The 18,999-nt window shown below is 53.2% G+C and overlaps 1 protein-coding gene across 1 annotated transcript in view; it reads right to left on the minus strand.

Moving 5' to 3' along the window:
• Positions 1-5,274: 5,274 nt before the first annotated feature.
• Positions 5,275-18,999, minus strand: part of LOC143692503 (uncharacterized) — a 92,807-nt gene continuing 79,082 nt past the window's right edge. The window contains exon 5 of the mRNA XM_077172737.1: positions 5,275-6,337. Coding sequence (XP_077028852.1) covers positions 5,275-6,337 — 1,063 coding nt within the window. The remainder of the gene's footprint in view (positions 6,338-18,999) is intronic.

The raw sequence follows: 18,999 nt of genomic DNA on the forward strand, positions 1-18,999 counted from the left end.
GGCTGGCAGTGATTGTGCCCCAGGCACTTCTCAGCCCCTTCCCAGCCCTGACTGATTGAAGCTCTCTGTGCCTCTGGGCTGTGCCCGGGCTGGCTGCAGGCAGTGCCCCAGCCCTGCTGGGCTGGCACAAGAGCTGCTCATCCAGAGAAATGTGCTTTTGAAGCTCTTCTTGGTCACCAGGAGCTGCCTCTGGGCCAGCAGCCCAGCCCAGCTCAGCAGCACAGACACAGCACAAGGATTTTAATCAGCCTCTGGGGCTTTGTGCTCAGGCCCTGAACATCAGTCCCTGAGAGGGAGCTGAAGAAACCTCTCCGGAACTCCAAGGCAGAATCCAACTCCAAAGTTTCTTGCACTTTTAATGGGTCCCACTGAGGGACACGACTGAGCAAGTGTCCCCAGGCAGAGCAGAGAACTGCAGGCAGTGATGACAGGTGGGGACAAAGAGAAGCCAAGTCTTGGTGCCCTGGGGCACAGCAGGGTCTGTGCCAGCAAGGGCTGGGAGGAGACACCTTGTCCTGAGGCCCTGGGGCCTCCTGGCACAGCCCCAGCCAGGCTGGGCACTGTCAGCCCCTTGTGCTGCCCTCAGCATCCCCCCCTAGCCCACATCCCAGTGGCCTCAAGGATCTGCTGCAAGGAGTCCCTGGGGAGCCTTGCTCAGCAATGGCCCTGGGGGCTCCTTCATGCTCCCTGCAGGGACTGCAGGTTTTTCAATGGACTTTGGGTTTGGCTTTTGCCTTGGAGTCTCTGAGAGGTTTGTGCAATCATGGCCTCCAATTATCTGCTGTAATTAGTCCCTGGAGATTCTCTGCCGGTTGCAGCATTGATTGGGACTCATTAATACTTCAGGGTACTTAAGTTTCTTAAGCTACTTCCTCTTTCCCTTTTGATACAGACTCTATGAGAAAGATTGTGCATTTACAGGTTCCAATTATCTGCTTAATGAGTCCCTGGAGAGCCGTTATCAGTAACAACATTTAGTGGGCTCATTAATGCTTCAAGGTACTTCAGTTATTTTAAGGTACTTGGTGTTTCCCTTTTGATACAGACTCTGTGAGAGGTTTGTGCAATCATGGCCCCAATTATCTGCTTTAATGAGTCCCTTGAGAGCTCTGTACTGACACTCAGTGCTGCTCAGTAATGCTTTGAGCTTCTCAAAAATTTTAAGGTAGTTTGGAATTTCCTTTCCACTCTGAGTCTCTGAGATGTTTTTGGTCAATCCTGGCCTCCAATTCTCTCCTCCAAGGAGTCCATGAGGAGCCTGTGTTGGGGATGGACCTCACTGAGACCCATTCATGCTTTGAGACACTTTGGGGTTTTGTTCTGACTGACTCCTGGAAAGGTTTGTGCAATCTCCTCTCAGGCCCTGAGGTTCAAGGGCTCAGCTCCAAATGCACCACAGGGCTCATTGGGATGCATCAAGTCCTGACAAACCATGGCTCTGCCTTGATTTCCCTCTGCTCTAATGCAGTTTATCAGGAATGTATCTGGAGTGATTTTTGGTTTGCTAATTTGAGATTTCTCAGCCAATGCATCTATTAGTGCAGTGGGATCAGTGTTGGCTAATTACCATTGCATTCACTGGAATATATTTACTCATTTCCTGCTGTGAGATAGGATTAGGAGAAAGGCCAAGTAGGCTCAAAATTTTAAAAGGGTATACAGAAAAGTTTATTACCAGTAAAAAGAAGAAAGAGTAATAAGAATTTGAACACTTCTCCTCTCCCTACAACCTTTTCTTTCTTACTGACAACGTAAGGAGACAAAACCTGAAAGTTTCAGTCAGTTTACACCATCTAGAACAGTCTTTCTTCAGTTCACTTAAGGAGAGCAGTCTCGCTTTCATGCTATGGAGACTTCTTCATAAGAAAAACATTTGCTCGTGGCTCTCAATTCCCACGAAGAGCAGCTGCCCAGAAAATCTGCAATTGTGAAGTCCCTTCCATTTTTCATAGCTTTTCCCACAGCTGTTTTTATGGGCCATGTCAATGTATGGGGTATGAGTTTAAAGATGAGCTGTTCAAGAGCAAAGATTCTCTTCATCCATTTCTGAAATCATCTTCATCTCTGACAACAGAGATCTTCTTCTTCACTCCCTGAGGGCACAGGATCTCACCGATCTTCTCTCTTTCTCTGTTTAAACTTCTCATAGGATCACAGCTACTTCAACATTTGCCGACTTTAGCATGGAGTTTTTTGCTGAACAAGTCATCTCCCCATATTTTCAAATAGTTATAGGGAAAAGAGAGTCTGATATATTAATTCCATCCTTCTCCATAGCTTTACAAGAGGATTTCAGCCCCAAGATCAAGGCATCTCCTCATCCCTTCCATCTGGGACTCAACTTCCTATTCAGTGACCTCGGTATCTTCATGTTGCTCCTCTCTGTGTGCCTGCACTTTGTCCTTTTCTCTCACTGGAGGGAGGATGGAAGCACTGAAAGAGTTCATATCTCACCCGGGGCCTGCAGATGGTTCCGTGCCCCCGGCCGGGCTCGGTGCTTGCGGCCGGAGCTGTTTTACGATGGAGGTTTCTGCAGCGGCTGCGCTGGGGCTGTGTCAGGATGGGCTGCGCTGGGGCAGGGCCAGGATCTCAGCAGCCAGGCCAGAGCACAGCAGCAGCACGGCCGGGGGCCGATGGCTTCTCCTGCCCCTGCCCGGGGCTTGCGGCTGAAGCCCAAGGGTGGCAGAAGCTTGGCCGAGCCGGCCCGGCCCGGGGCTGCTCCTGGGGCCCGGCAGATCCTGGCTGGGCCCGGGCTGGCGGCGGGGCAGGGCTCAGCAGGGCCCAGATGTTCCCAACTGCAGCCATGGCCCGGCCCGGCCTCGGCCCCGCGGCCTCCCCTGCCCTGCCCGGCAGCCGATGGGGCCTGGCGGGGTCCCTGGGAAGGGGCCCGGCCCCACGGCAGGAGCCGCCCGGCCCGGCCTGGCTGAGACGGGGCCGGGTCAGCCTTGTTACCTCTGTGCCAGCCAGAAGGGAAAGAGACCCTCCCAGGCTTTCCCATCTTTAACATGTGTCTTCACAGAGGCGTGTACAGTTTCCTTAGTGGTTTAACAGATTGTCAGTTCTCAAAGCTAATTACTGATTGGTTTTTTGTCAGACACAGATGAAACTGCTAGCAGCTTCTCTTAGGACATCACTTCTGTGATGCAAAATCACCACAACAGCTCCTTTGTCCATATGTATCGGTCATGTGCCCAAGTCCTCAAAAACCCTTCTTGGGAGATCTCTGGCCCCTTTCCAAGGTTTTTTCAACTGAAAGCATTCAACTCAGAGTCTAAGAAAATCACCAGCAGACATGGGCAGCCTGACCTGTCTGTCCTTACTACTTTTGTCTGGGAGCAATCTTTGGATATATGGAATTTGGGAAGCCAAATTCTAATTTTGGCCATGGACCATGGACATGAAGGTTGGTTCTTTTCTGTAGGAAGGAAGGAACAGAGCCCCAGTGTTTGCCAGGCAGAAGAGAGGTGACCACCAGAGGACAAGGCCAGCCAGAAGTGGCAGGTTTTTTTCTGAGAGAAACCCTTGCATATAGGAAAATTTTTAGAGAGAATACCAATTTTGGCAATGGACATTTAAAAAAAGGGATGGTTCTTTTCTATAGCAAGGAAAGCACGGAGCCCCAGTGTTCCAGGAGCTGATGAGAGGCATTCCTTGACATTGCAACATCAGCCAGAGCTGTCAGGTGGCCCCTGGGAGGCCAAGCCAGCCAGGCCTGTTCCATGTTCCCTCGGTTCCATGGGGCCCCACATTGTCCCAATGGTCCCTTGCTTCCCTGAGGCCCTGAGGTGTCATAATGCCCCCTTGGTGACACCAGGCCCTGAAGGGTCCCAATGGTCTCCATGGTTCCATCAGGCCCCACAGAGCCATAATGGTCTCTGGGTTCCATAAAGCCCCGCTGGGTCACCATGGCCCCTTGGTTCCATGGGCTCGAGTGGTGCCACAATGATCCCCTTGGTTCCATGAGGTCCCCACAATGTCCCAGTGATCTCCATGGGAAGGGAAGGACCCAGCCCCAGTGTTGCAGGGGCAGTCACCAGAGGTCAAGGCCAGCCAGGCTTGATGGTACTGGCAGATTGTGCCTGGGAGCAACCCTTGGATATACAGAATTTTGGAGGTGGAATCCCAATTTCAGACATGGACACCTGGAGGATAAGGATGGTTGTTTTCCATTGGAAAGAAAGCACGGAACACTGATACAGTGACATTTGGGGATCTATGGGGAGCATTGGGGATCGTTTCTGCACCTCATGACCCAACAGGAGCTTTTCTAATAAATGTTGCCTGAAGCTCCCACTGTGCTCATGACAGGAACCCATGTGAGTGTCTGGGACATCCCGGCTCTTTGGCAGCCTGGGGACTCCTGGGATATCACCATGGAATGGCTGTGACTGCCTCTGACCACAGGGCTCTTTACCATCCCCAGAAAGCCCTGGGAGGTCTCCATGGAGCCCCTGGCTCTGTGTGTGACATTCCAGCTCTGGAACAGCCTGGAGACTCTTGGAATGTCCCCATGGAACCCTTCTGAGGGCCTGTGACAAATCTGATCCTTAGTAGGCAACCATCACCAGTCCACTGTTGCTATGGGCAGTTTCCATAGCAACCATCACCAGCCCCCTGTTGCTATGCTCAGTCCCTTGGCAGCTCCATGGAGACCCCATGCCGGGGTGGTTGCCATGGCCACCAGGGCTGGCACCAGCTGGGATGCTCGGTTTCCACGGGCCGGGCTTCAGGAATGGGATTCCCCAATTTCCTGCTCCCGCTAAAACCGCGCTGCCCTCGCTGCCCTCCCGCCTCCCATGGAAAGCACAAAAGGCAAAGATCCCGGGCTGGGAAAAGAACATTTTATTGGGAACAGGAACGAAATAAGGAACAAACAGGAACAGAAACAATATTGATAACAGAAGGGATAAGTAAAACTATTTACAGAGAAAACTACAACATCAACAACTAGGTCTTCCTGGCAATGTATTTCCTCCTGTCTGGAAAGGACACCCTTCTCCCTGGGGAGAGAGAGAGAGAGAGTCCCTTTCCTGCCCCTGGCAATGACCTGAGGTGGGAGTGAATGTAATGACAGGGCCATGGCCAGACCCTCATGTTCTCCAATCCCACATAAAGTCATTGGTGGGGCAACCAAAGGTACAATTGTCTTCCCAGCATGGATTACAGGGAACATGGATTACCAGGGCTCTGACCAACGTGGGATCTCCAATGGGGGATGAAGCTGGAGCAGTGCAGGAAGCTCTTCCTGAAGTTGAGGCACTTGCAGGGCTTCATTTACTGGTGCCTCTGTTGGTGTCTGGTCAAGTGAGAGCTGCTGGTGAAGCTCTTCCCACACTGGGGACACTCGTAGGGCCTCTCCCCAGTGTGGATGCGCCGGTGGGTGACGAGTGTGGAGTTGTGCTTGAAGCCCTTCCCGCAGTCAGGGCAGAGGAAGGGCCTCTCATCCGTGTGAATTCGCTGGTGCTGGAGGAGCTGAGAGTTGGTGTGAAACCTCTTCCCACACTCGGGGCACTTGTAGGGCCGCTCCCCTGTGTGGATCATTTGGTGGATGATCATTTGGGGCTTCCTACTAAAGGTCATCCCACATTCCCCACAGTTGTATGGCCTTTCCCCAGTGTGGATCCTCTGGTGGCAGATCAAGAGAGACTTCTGCCTAAAGCTCTTCCCACATTCCCCACATTCATAGGGTCGTTCCCTGGTGTGGGTCTTGTGGTGGGAGATCAGGTTAGAGTTCTGGCTGAAGCTCATCCCACATTTCCCACACTCGTAGGGCTTCTCCCCGGTGTGCATCCTCTGGTGCCTGATGAGGTGGGAGTTGCGCTTGAAGCCCATCCCACAGTCAGGGCAGTGGAAGGGCCTCTCATCCGTGTGAATCCGCTCATGCAGGAGGAGATCAGAGCTGGTGTAAAACCTCTTCTGACACTGGGGACACTCGTAGGGCCTCTCCCTCTCCCCAGTGTGGATGCGCTGGTGGGTGATGAGGGTGGAGTTGCGCTTGAAGTCCCTCCCACAGTCAGGGCAGCGGAAGGGCCTCTCCTCTGTGTGAATCCGGCGGTGCTTGCAGAGATCAGAGCTGGTCTGAAACCTCTTCTGACACTGGGGACACTCGAAGGGCCTCTCCCCAGTGTGGATGCATTGGTGCCTTATGACAGCAGAGCTGCAGCTGAAGCCCTTCCCACACTCCCCACACTCGTAGGGCCATTCCCCAGTGTGGATCATCTGGTGGCTGATCAGGGTGCTGCTCTGCCTGAAGCTCTTCCCACACTCCAAGCATTTGTGGGGCTTCTCCCCATTGTGAAGCTGCCCATGGTCCACCAGCTCTGAGCTCTGGCTGAAGCTCTGTCCACCTTCCTGGCTCAGGGTGGGTCTTTCCTCCTCAGAGCACCCTGGGCTGGGTTTGGAGCCCCTCTTCCTGTAAAATCTCTGGGGATTTTCCTCCCCATTGGATTCCTGTGCCCTGGAGTCACTCATAACGGCCTCATCCATGAGTTTCTGCTGTGGGGATTTCTTCTTTCTGGTCTCCATGCTCAGGTCCTTCCTGGGGGGAGGAAGGACAAGGAGAGGATGGGATTTGCCTCCATGCCACAGGGAAGGGGAAGGAGATCCCCCCAGTGCATCCCCGGCAGGACGGGGTTGGCAGCAGGGTTGTCCTGCAGCCGGGGGCCGTGCTGGGCTGGGAGATGGAGCAGGAGAGAGGAGGAAAGGGGCACTGACTTCCTCCTCACCTTCCTGCATGTCCCGGGGCTCCTTCCTATTCCTTGCAGGCTCCTCCTCCATCTGGCACAGGTTTGGGGATGTAAAATCCTGTTTTGGGAGGAAAGCAAGGGATGAGCGCATTGAATTTTGTACTGGTTTCAAGGCAAACCTGGGGGAGAGTCTAAACCAGAATTTACAATTAAATAAGAAAAGAAGATCAAGGCAATGCTGCAGAAACACTGCCTTAAACTGACAGAGTCAGGATATAACCTGACACCCTGTTGCTGGTCAGGCAGGTGGCAGCAGTCCCATTAAATGGTGGCTGCAGTCCTGTTGGAGTGATGAACGTGATTCTGTCCAAGCAGTGATCCTGTAGAAGGGTCTGGTCTTCCTCTGAAGGTCCAGTGGTGGTTCTGGAGCTCTTGTCCTCTGGGAATCCAGTAGGCAAGCTGCTCCTGGTGTTGCAAGGCTCAGCTTATATCCAGGTAGGAATGCTTGGATCCTCCCCCTGGGCGGAGCATGCCACAATGGGATGATGGAATTTGATCAGTCCTGCAGTGACACTCAATGGCCCATTCCCAGAAGATCTCTCCCCTGGAGGGCGTTATCAGGGCTGAGTCATGGAAGAGATCAAGAACACTGCCCCACCCATTTATAGCAGTTGATGAAGATGGGCATTGAAAACATGCATTTGGTTCCATCTTACACTGCAGCCTGAAACAGTGGGGGAATCCCTGCTCAGGGGGTGAACACCACCCCCCTTTCCCAAACTGGCTCAGGTGTAAAACCCCCACCCTGGGAAGGCCACACACATAGGGGACAATGTCACACTTGCCCTGCCCCAGGGGAGGTCTCTGTCCCTGTCGCTCCCTTGCCCGCCCCCCTCTTCCCATTCTTTCCAACTCTCTCTCTACCTCACATTTACTGTTCAATAACATCCACAATGGATTTGATTTCGTTGGCACTTTAATTGGGGCAGAGGCATCTCTGTAACAATTTTCTTAACCAGATGGCAACATTTTTCGGGCATTGTGAGTTTAGGCACTGCTGTCTGACCCCAAGTGCCTTTGACAACAGCACGGTTCCCTACTCTGAGGAGGTTGTGGTTCTCTCTGGAGGATCTCTTGGAAACTTGGAAACAGTCCCTCCTTCCTCCCGGGGAACTTATGGGAGAACTGATGAGGAAAATGGCTGTTGTTGGTGGCCAGTGAAAAAGAAAATATTTTGTTGTCCTTCCTTGAAAAGTTTCTTAAAATCACTGGAGGAGAGTGAGCAAATGATACCAGCGAGACTGATAAGGTTCATTTACTCCAGGGTGAGGAAAACAAGGCTGCTGAAAGTCCCAAAAGAAGCCCAGCTCTAGTAGCTCAATTCCCAAATAACTCCAGCCAGGGGTGTCCGGGAGGATTTTTTTGGAGAGTGTTGGGAGCCGGCAGATCCCAGACTCGAGCCCCGGATATCTCCGGGCTCCCTAAGAGGAGCTTTTTCGGGGGCAGAGGAGCCGCGATCGCCCCTCGGGAGGGTCCCGGGGGTTCCACGTGGGGATGGCCCGGTACCGACGGGGCGGGACATTGGTTTTGGGGATCCCCGTGAGAGCCGGGGCTGTGGAACGGGGGACCCCCGGGGCGGGGAGAGGGGAAGGGGCGATACCGGAGCTGGGGCACCCCCGGCAGCCCGGAGATGAGGCGGGGACGGGACCCCCTGACCCTGACAGGGGCGCGTCCTGGGGTGACTTCATGATGCTCATGCCCCATCGGTCCGTTTAGCCCAGAAATGAGTTCTGCACCTTTAAGGCTGGTTCTGAGAGCCAAGGGGAGGAGGAAGAAGCTGCAGTTTGTTTTCAGGCACTGCACTAACTCCTCCACATTCCGGCTCCTGGATGGACAGAGGGCGGGACAGAGCTCTCCTTTGCTTTTAGTTAGTTTTTAGCTCTCTGAGGCAGAGAAGTTCCCTGGACTGTGGTTTTTCTTTTTCTTTGGAGCTGTTTAAACCTGCTCTGCACTGAACACCCAGAACACCACCAGCAGCTCCCACCTGTGGCCCACCAGGCTGAGCCTGGGCCGCTGGAAGTGGCATTTCCAGCGCTGGAGGGACTGATAAGAGACTGATAAGAGACTGATAAGACACTGAGTGAGCCGAGCTACAGCCCAAGGAAGGACTTTCAGAGTTTCTCATCTATTTTGGAGCAGCTGGAGGTTTATTACTTAATATTGTTCAATTTTTGTGCTGGTGAATGCTTTGCCTGTTTAATAAAGCATTTTTTTCCACTTTTCTCCAAGGAAATATTTTCCCGAACTGGCTGAGGGTGGGGCTGCTGAATCTGCATTCTAGAGGAAACTCCTTTTGGAGGTTTTCAACCAAATTTGCCCTAAAGCAGGACAGGGCGGTGGAAAGAAGGGGGAACCCCAAGTGGCTGGATTGAGGGGAGGCTGGAGAGGGGGACCAAGGGACTCCAAAACCTCCCAGAATCCAAAAGCAGGACCCTGGAGAGGGGGGATCCCCAGGACATATGGGATCCCCTCCAGCCCTGAGACGGGGGACCCCCAGAACCCGAGAGGGATGAGACTGGATATGGGAAACTCCTGCTGAACTTCTTTTATTCACTCTTGATTTTTGGACATCAGGTGACTTCTAGAAATGGACTTGGGTGGGAGGAATCCCCAACCAAAGGCATTCACACCTTGTTTTTCCCCAATCCAGGGTTTTCCCCAAACCTTCCCACAGTGACATCCCCCCTGTCCTGCTCTGGGTGAGCTCAGTCCCAAACCTGACCCTGATCCTGGTCTCAATCTCACTCCACGTTTAGACACACTCACAGTTCTGTATTCAATCACATCCTAGTCCCAGACTCGTCTAGCCCCAGACCCAATCCCAAACCCAGCCCTAAAGCCAATCCCATGTCTAGCCTTAGCCCCAATCCCAGCTCTAATCCAAATCTCAGCCCCATCTCCAAGCCCAGCCCCAATTCCAGCCCCTTCCTAAATCCTCAGCCCCAAACCAAATCCCAGGTTCAGCCTTTCTGGGGCTTTGGGGGTGTCTCTGTCCCTGTGCCCCCGATGATGTTTGGGTGGGGTCCCAGCAGGGCTGAGAGGGACAGAGACCCCCCCGGCCTCGCCAGGGGTGAGAAGGTGGCAGAGCCCCCCCAGCCCCGAGCAGCCTCAGCGGTGAGAGGGACACAGAGCCCCTGGTGCCCAGCCCTGCACAGGCATTGCCTGAGGCCAGAGGGATGGAGACCCCCCGAGCATCCCCCAGGGCCAGGGGACAGAGAGCCCCGAGCATGCCCTGGGCTGAGAGGGACAGAGACTGCCCCGAGCACCCCCTGGCACAGGGGAGAGAGGGAGGGAGACCCCCCAGGCATTCCCTGGGTGAGAATGATGGAGACCCCTGGGGAATGGCCTGGGGTGACAGGGACAGGGACAACCCTGGGGAATGGCCTGGGGTGACAGGGACAGGGACACCCCTGGGGAATGGCCTGGGATGACAGGGACAGGGACACCCCTGGGGAATGGCCTGGGGTGACAGGGACAGGCACAATCCTCCCAAGCCCCTCCCAAGCATCCCCCAGTGTGAGAGGCTCAGTGACCCCTTGAGCATCCCCTGGGCACCGGACAAAGTAAAGTTGTTTCTTGAAAAAAATCAAACTTAACCCTACAGAAAATGCCTTGAATTTGCTCTTCCCACAAGTCACTTGTGGTGAAAACCCAAACAAATCCCAAAATTTAATAAACTGACAGTAGAAGCAATTCTGTGGCAATTCCAAAATCCATTGGTCCTGCCCAGCTCCAGCTCAGCTGCTGGCACATTCTGATAAAAGAAAAGTGGAAATTCAGCCCAACACATTGCAATACCTCTGTTATGAAAATGAAGGGAAAGCTCTGTGTAGCTGTCACAAAGGTGACAGGGAAAGAGAAAAAACTTATTCTTAGATTTGGCAAAGCCCCCGGCCTGTGAAAGAGAAAAGGGATGACAGCCACGGAGTGACAGGGACAGAGACCTCCTCTGGGGCAGGGCAAGTGTGACATTGTCCCCTGTGTGTGTGGCCTTCCCGGGGTGGGGGTTTCACACCTGAGCCAGTTTGGGTAAGGGGGGTGGTGTTCACCCCCTGAGCAGGGATTCCCCCACTGTTTCAGGCTGCAATGTAAGATGGAACCAAATGCATGTTTTCAATCCCCATCTTCATCAACTGCTATAAACAGGTGGGGCAGTGTTCTTGATCTCTTCCATGACTCAGCCCTGATAACGCCCTCCAGGGGAGATATCTTCTGGGAATGGGCCATTGAGTGTCACTGCAGGACTGATCAAATTCCATCCTCCCATTGTGGGATGCTCCGCCCAGGGGGAGGATCCAAGCATTCCTACCTGGATATAAGCTGAGCCTTGCAGCACCAGGAGCAGCTTGCCTACTGGATTCCCAGAGGACAAGAGCTCCAGAACCACCCCTGGACCTTCAGAGGAAGACCAGACCCTTCTACAGGATCACTGCTTGGACAGAATCACGTTCATCACTCCAACAGGACTGCAGCCACCATTTAATGGGACTGCTGCCACCACCCTGACCAGCAGGGTGTCAGGTTATATCCTGACTCTGTCAGTTTAAGGCAGTGTTTCTGCATCATGGCCTTGATTGTAATTTTCTTATTAAATTGTAATTCTGACTTAGACTCTCCCCCAGGTTTGCCTTCAAACCAGTACAAAAGACAATGTGTGCACCCTTTGTTTGGTCCCTGAAACAGAATTTCCCATTCCCAAATCTCGATTGGATGGAGGAGGAGGCTGCCCAAAAAAGGAAGATGGCCCAGGAGCCCCAGGCAGGTGAGGAGGAAGTCAGTGCCCCTTTCCCCTTCTCTCCTGCTCCATCTCCCAGCCCAGCACAGCCCCCGGCTGCATGACAACCCTGCTGCCAACCCCGTCCTGCCAGAGATGCACTGGGGGGATCTCCTTCCCCTTCCCTCTGGCACGGAGGCAAATCCCAACCTATCCTCGTCCTTCCTCCCCCAGGGAAGGAGGTCAGGATGGAGACCAGGGAGGACAAATCTCCTTGGCAGGACCTCGTGGAAGAGGCAGTTTTGAGTGGCTCCACAGTGCAGAACTCCAATGGGGAGGAAAATCTTCATAGATCCTGCAGGAGGAGGGTTTGCAAACCCAGCTCCGGGTGCTCTGAGGAGGAAAGACCCACCCTGAGCCGGGAAGGTGGACAGAGCTTCAGCCAGAGCTCAGAGCTGCTGGTCCATGGGAAGCTTCACGATGGGGAGAAGCCCCACAAGTGCTTGGAGTGTGGGAAGAGCTTCAGGCAGAGCAGCACCCTGATCAGCCACCAGATGATCCACACTGGGGAATGGCCCTATGAGTGTGGGGAGTGTGGGAAGGGCTTCAGCTGCACATCCCAACTCAACACCCACCGGCGCATCCACACTGGGGAGAGGCCCTACGAGTGTCCCCAGTATGGGAAGAGCTTCACTTTCAGCTCTAACTTGACAAGACACAAACAGAGTCAGCGGTAAGAGAAGCCCTGCAAATTCCCCAGTTTCAGGAGGAGCTTCGTTCACTGCTCCAAATTCGGTCCTCCATTGGAGGTCCCACATTGGGAAGAGCCCTGGTGATCCATACTCCCTGTGATCCATGTGAGGAAGACACCTGTCCCTTTTCCTGCCCCTCCCAGTGACATGATGTGGCTTTGAAAAATATGAGGGGCTGGCCATGGCCCTGTCATTACATTCACTCCCACCACAGGTCATTGCCTGGGACAGGAAAGGGACTCTCTCTCTCTCTCTCTCTCTCCCTGAGGAGAAGGGTGTCCTTTCCAGGCAGGAAATATTGTAGCCAGGCAGACCCTGTGAGTTGTGTTGTAGTTTTCCCTGTAAACAGTTTTATTTTTCCCTTCTGTTATCAATATTGTTTCTGTTCCTGTTTCTTCTTTATCTCATTCCTGTTCCCAATAAATTGTTCTTATCCCAGCCCGGGATCTTTGCCTTTTGTGCTTTCCATGGGAGGCGGGAGGGCAGCGAGGGCAGCGCGGTTTTAGCGGGAGCAGGAAATTGGGGAATCCCATTCCTGAAGCGCGGCCCGTGGAAACCGAGCATCCCAGCTGGTGGCAGCCCTGGTGGCCATGGCAGCAGCCTTGGGAGCGGGTCCCTGGCTGGGGCTGTGGGAACCTCTTCCCTCTGGTGCCCAGGGACAGGAGTGGAGGGAGCGGCTGCAGCTGAGTCGGGGCAGGCTCAGCTTGGATGTCAGGACAAGGTTTTTGGCCAGAGGCTGCTGGGGCCCTGGCCAGGCTCCCCAGGGCAGGGTCCCAGCTCCAGGGCTCTCTGAGCTGCAGCAGCGTTTGGCCAGCGCTGCCAGGCCCAGGCTGGCATTGTTGGGGTGTCCTGTGCAGGGCCAGCAGTTGGACTGGAGGATCCTGATGGGTCCCTCCCAGCTCAGCCAATTCTGTGCTTCTGGGATCCCATCAGCCTGGGGATGGGGCCGCCGATGGTTGCCATGGCAACGGGCTCTGGCTGCAGGCCTGAGCTGGTGTCCATGGCAACCACCCCTGGCATGGGGTATCCATGGAGCTGCCAAGGGACTGAGCATAGCAACAGAGGGCTGGTGATGGTTGCCATGGAAACTGACCATAGCAACAGGGGGCTGGGGATGGTTGCCATGGAAACTGACCATAGCAACAGGGGGCTGGGGATGGTTGACTGCTCAGGATCAGATTTGTCACAGGCCCTCAGAGGGGTGCCATGGGGACTTTCCAAGAGTCTCCAGGCTGTTCCAGAGCTGGAATGTCACAGGCATGGACAGGGCCTCCATGGAGACCTCCCAGGGCTTTCTGGGGATGGTAAAGGCTCTGTGGTCAGAGGCAGTCACAGCCATTCCATGGTGACATCCCAGGGCACCTTGGGCTGCAAAGGCACCCATCTGTCACAGGCACTCACGGGGGCTCCATGGTGACATCCCAGGAGTCCCCAGGCTGCCAAAGAGCCGGGATGTCCCAGACACTCACAGGGGTTCCTGTCATAGGCACAGTGGGAGCTTCAGGAAAAAGCTTTATTTCTTTTTTGGAGAAACTCCTGCTGAGACATAAGATGGAGAAATGACACCCAACAGCCACCATGGATCCTCAAACCCCTGCAGGACCCCTGGACTTCTAAAATTCCTCGTTTGGCTTCCTGGGGGCTGTCTGACAGGTCCCACTGAATTTGACATGTCAAGGGCCACTTCCCATCTGACCGTGAAGCACTGGGGCTCTGTGCTTTTATTCCTATGGGAAAGAACTGTCTTTCTTGTCTAGGCACCCATGGCCAAAATTGGGATTCTGCATCTAAAATTCCCTATATCCAAGGGTTACTCCCAGACAAAATCTGCCCGTACAGTCAAGTCTGGCCAGCCTTGGCCTCTGGTGACTGCCTCTCATCTGCCCCTGCACCACTGGGGCTCACTTATTTCCTTCCTATGGAGACCATTGTGACACTGCAGGGCATTGTGGAACCAATGGGCCATGGTGACACTGCAGGCCCTTGTGGAACCTGTGACACTGTAGGAACTTGTGGAACCAAGGGGATCATTGTGACACTTTGGGTACCATGGATCCAAGGGGCCACTGTGACACTGTGGGGCCTCATGGAACCAAGGACATCTTTGTGGCTCTGTTGGGCCGCATGGTCCCAAGGGGCCAGTGTGAAGCAGCAGGGCTTTGTGGAACCAAGAGGCCATTGCTGCATTTCAGGGCCTCGTGGAGCCAAAGGGCCGTTGTGATCCTGCAGGGCACTGTGGATCCATGGAGAGCATTGTGGCATTGCAAGGCCCCATGGAATCACGGAGACCATTGTGACCCTGCAGGGCCCCATGGAAGGAAGGGGCCATTGTGACACTATGGGAACTTGTGGAACCAAGGGAATCATTGTTGCACTACTGGACTGCAATGGAACCAAGGGGCCAGAGCAAAGCAGCAATGTGGGAGTTAGCCCAGCTGTAACTCAGAGTCAGCCAGATTTTACCCCGGAAGAACTGGGCGTGAGTTTCAAGCCCTGGGAATCATTTGTTTAACTTAGGGTGAGCTTGAGAGTTCCCCAATAAGCCTTTGGTGTTTCTATGCTAACTCGTCCAAGTTCTATTCTCCTATTGGTTACTTGTTTCCCTTATATGGAAACAAGGATTGTTCCAGAGTGTGCTATCCCCAAGTGTCTATGTTGTTGCTTCCCCTTTTTCTCAGGTCTTCGGATCCTGCCCCTTGTACTGTGCTCAATTTCTCCATGTTTATTGTTTTTCACCCTGTTATTAAAGTTCTTTTTGGGCAACTCCATCGAACCCACACCTTTTCATTTTCCCCACCCTTGCCCTGAAGTCAGGGAACCAGAGAGGTTTGTCACAGCCTCCCTCATTGTGACCTTTGGTGGCCAAACAGGGACCATGACACTCAGGGCTCCCTGTGTCAGTCACGTCAGCTGGGGTTGGCTGATGGATAGGCCAGCGCTCCCTGGGATTTTGGATTGTGCCCGGCTCAGTGGATTCATTGTTGCTTTGAGGGACCTTGCACAGGATCAGCAGGGACAGCGACAGCTTCACCTGCACAGGATTGCAGGTGGGTTTGGGGAAATGCAAGACATTTATTGCCCATTTTGCCACTGTGTTTTTACAACATGCACCCACGTCCCATAATTGACTTGGGGTCCTCCGGTGGCTCTTCCCCATAAGGCAGAGAAAGAGAAAAATGGGCAGCCAGATGTCCAAAGTAAAAAGGAGCATATATAGGTGCTTTAATTCTCACTGATCATGACCAAATATTTTCAAAGAAGAAATTAAAATCAATCATGAGGTGGATCATTAAAAATTTTCCATATGCCTCTGCTCATGAAATCCATACCACTGAATTTTGGGACTCAGTGGGAGTTAAAATACACAACATTTTGATCAAAATGGACCCCATTGCATCCCACATGCTCCCCATCTTCCACACCACCATTCACCAGCAAGCAGTGTGTTGAAAACTCAATCCGTTGGTCACTCCTAACTCGGACCTCCCCTCAAACCTGCCTTTCTCAGACCTTCCATGGTGGTCCAAGATGGCAATGGCCACGTTGTCTTGGAGCATCATGCCCTGGAGACTCAGGACGAAAGGAGCCGGAATGTGGCTCGGGAGCTCGACCATCCTCCCTCCATCTTGGCTCCTCCATTTCCTGCTACCACAACCTTCTCTTCCGCCCTGAATGAACTTCCAGACTCCACCCCCACGACTGTGGGTCACGCCCCCACTGTCAATCATTCCACCTCCACCCTGGGCCATGCCTCCAGAACTCCACCCCGGAAGTCCGCCATCCTAAATCAAGGCCCGGAGCGCCTGAAAAAATGGCAGTGCCCTTTGCCTCACCCTCTTGCAACAATATAACCCCATAATCACAGATACTACGCCCAACTGTCACACTATTTCTGATCCAAATGTTTCTGCTCCAAGTTATTCTTCCTCCCCAGAAGACAGTTTGGATTCCTCAGAGCCACCTCTCCCCTCAGCCCCAAAAGATCCCTAGGAAAGGATCCAGAAAGAAGCAGTTAAGGAAGGAGACTGGCAAATAGTCTTGAAACTCCACATTGCCTGGGATGGTATGAAAGTAGGGGGCAGAATCCCAGGTATCAGCCATTGGTTTATGGGGAAATCAAGGATCTGTGTAGGGCAGATAAAGACCATAGGAAGGACTTACCTTGTTTTAATGGCCTAATGAGGGCCATGTTTACAGCTCATGCTTTAACCCCCTATGATTTAAAATATATCATGACCAGGTGGTTGTCGTGTACAGAATACACCCTGTGGGAAGGGGGATGGAAGTGTTTACTAAATCAATTAATAGCAGACTATGCTAATAATGAGGCAAGGGTGGAATTGACAACCAACCATCTAGCTGGAGAAGGACAACACAGGCTACCAGATGATCAAGCAGCAGGTATCCCCAGAGAAGTATTGGATGATATCAAAGAGATGGCTTTGAAAGCTTGAATCCAGGTATTGGATGGTAGCACCCCCAATTTGGACTGCCTTGGGTGGCTGCAGCTAAAGCTTTAGGACAATCAGACCATCCTGGGTGCCTGTTGAGTAAGCAAACCAATGCTGCCTCCCTCACATTGAGTGGCTGCTCTCAGACACAGAGACCATCAGACACGCCACCTTGCAGAACAGCGATAGAGTTTTTACTCTGGGCACATGGGCATGGCTGTGTAGACTCTGAGGGCATGTGCTGCATGAACCTCTCCAGCCACAGCGAGTCAATCCACAAGAGCATTCAGGTACTGAAGGAAGGGTGCAAGAAGCTTCAAGAGGAAAACAAAGACTGGTTCAATAAACTCTTCCAGTCCAAGGGACTAAAGGGTTGGATGATGCCGAGCTGAAACAGGACTATAATTATCTTAGAGGTTGTTGTTGTATTGTTAATTGTCCCATGTTTGTTTGGATGCTTTTAGAATGTCTTACAAAATACTTTCAGTTCCATCGTTGTGTTAAAACAGAAAGGGGGAAGATAACCAACACAGGCTCCTCATGGAGTCCCTGGAAGAGAGAATTGGAAGCAAGGATGGCACAAAAACCTCTCAGAGACTCAGTGTGGGAAGGAAAATCCTTGAAAGTACCTAAAAGTATTCTTAAATCCATAAAATACCTAAAAATCCTTGAGTATCTCAAGGCATTAATGAGCCCCACTGACTGTCAGTACAGAGCTCTCCAGGGACTCGTTAAAGCAGATAATTGGGGCCATGATTGCACAAACCTCTCACAGAGTCTGTATCAAAAGGGAAACACCAAGTACCTTAAAATAACTGAAGTACCCTGAAGTATTAATGAGTCCCACTGAGTGTTGTTACTGATAAAGCCTCTCCAGGGACTAATTACAGCAGATAATTGGAGGCCAGGATTGCACAAACCTCTCAGAGACTCCAAGGCAAAAGCCAAAGCCAAAGTCCTTTGAAAAAGCTGCAGTCCCTGCAGGGAGCATGAAGGAGCCCCCAGGGCCATTGCTGAGCAAGGCTCCCCAGGGACTCCTTGCAGCAGATCCTTGAGGCCACTGGGATGTGGGCTAGGGGGGGATGCTGAGGGCAGCACAAGGGGCTGACAGTGCCCAGCCTGGCTGGGGCTGTGCCAGGAGGCCCCAGGGCCTCAGGACAAGGTGTCTCCTCCCAGCCCTTGCTGGCACAGACCCTGCTGTGCCCCAGGGCACCAAGACTTGGCTTCTCTTTGTCCCCACCTGTCATCATTGCCTGCAGTTCTCTGCTCTGCCTGGGGCCTGGGGACACTTGCTCAGTCGTGTCCCTCTCTGGGACCCATTAAAAGTGCAAGAAACTTTGGAGTTGGATTCTGCCTTGGAGTTCCCGAGAGGTTTCTTCAGCTCCCTCTCAGGGACTGATGTTCAGGGCCTGAGCACAAAGCCCCAGAGGCTGATTAAAGTCCTTGTGCTGTGTCTGTGCTGCTGAGCTGGGCTGGGCTCCTGGCCCAGAGGCAGCTCCTGGTGACCAAGAAGAGCTTCAAAAGCACATTTCTCTGGATGAGCAGCTCTTGTGCCAGCCCAGCAGGGCTGGGGCACTGCCTGCAGCCAGCCCGGGCACAGCCCAGAGGCACAGAGAGCTTCAATCAGTCAGGGCTGGGAAGGGGCTGAGAAGTGCCTGGGGCACAATCACTGCCAGCCCTTGGCACAGGAACCTCTGGCTGCAGGACAGTGCAGCTGCAGCTCCTGGAGCCATCTCCTCAAGCTGGAACATGCCAATGCCTGCAGAGCCTGTGAGTACATTCTCTGCTTGTCTCTTGTGCAGAGCAGCCAGGGGTGCCCAGGGCTGTCCTGCAGAGCAGGGTCCTGCAGCCCAGGGCGCTGTGCTGGGGCAGGGACTCTGCTGCCTGCCAGGGACAGCTCTCAGCCAGCCCTGGCAGCTGCTCCCAGCACTGGGGGACAAGATCTGACTGAGAGGAGACAGCTGGTGAGGCTTGGAAGTGTTCTCCTTGTGTGGGGAGGATGCTGCATTGTTCAGGACTGCTCCCAGCATGGCATTGAACTGCAGAACATTTCCAAGTAGATTATACAGGGAGCACAGCAAGGCAGGGGCTGCATAAAAGGGAAAATCCTGTTTTCTTAATCTACTGCTCTGGGTTGCCTGGATGGGATATTGCACATAGATATTCATCTCTCAGATCATGTTGAGAAAAATAAAAATATTTTCTCTCAGATGTTAGTAAACCAGGCACTTAAGCAAATCAGCACAGGGCCCCTTAGAGGCAGCATCAGTGTTGCTTTTCCAGCCTCCTCAGGGTTGCTCTGACATTGCTCTGACAGAGCCTGCAGAGCCAGAGCT

Source organism: Agelaius phoeniceus, assembly GCF_051311805.1.
Source record: "Agelaius phoeniceus isolate bAgePho1 chromosome W unlocalized genomic scaffold, bAgePho1.hap1 SUPER_W_unloc_1, whole genome shotgun sequence".
Classification (NCBI taxonomy): domain Eukaryota; kingdom Metazoa; phylum Chordata; class Aves; order Passeriformes; family Icteridae; genus Agelaius; species Agelaius phoeniceus.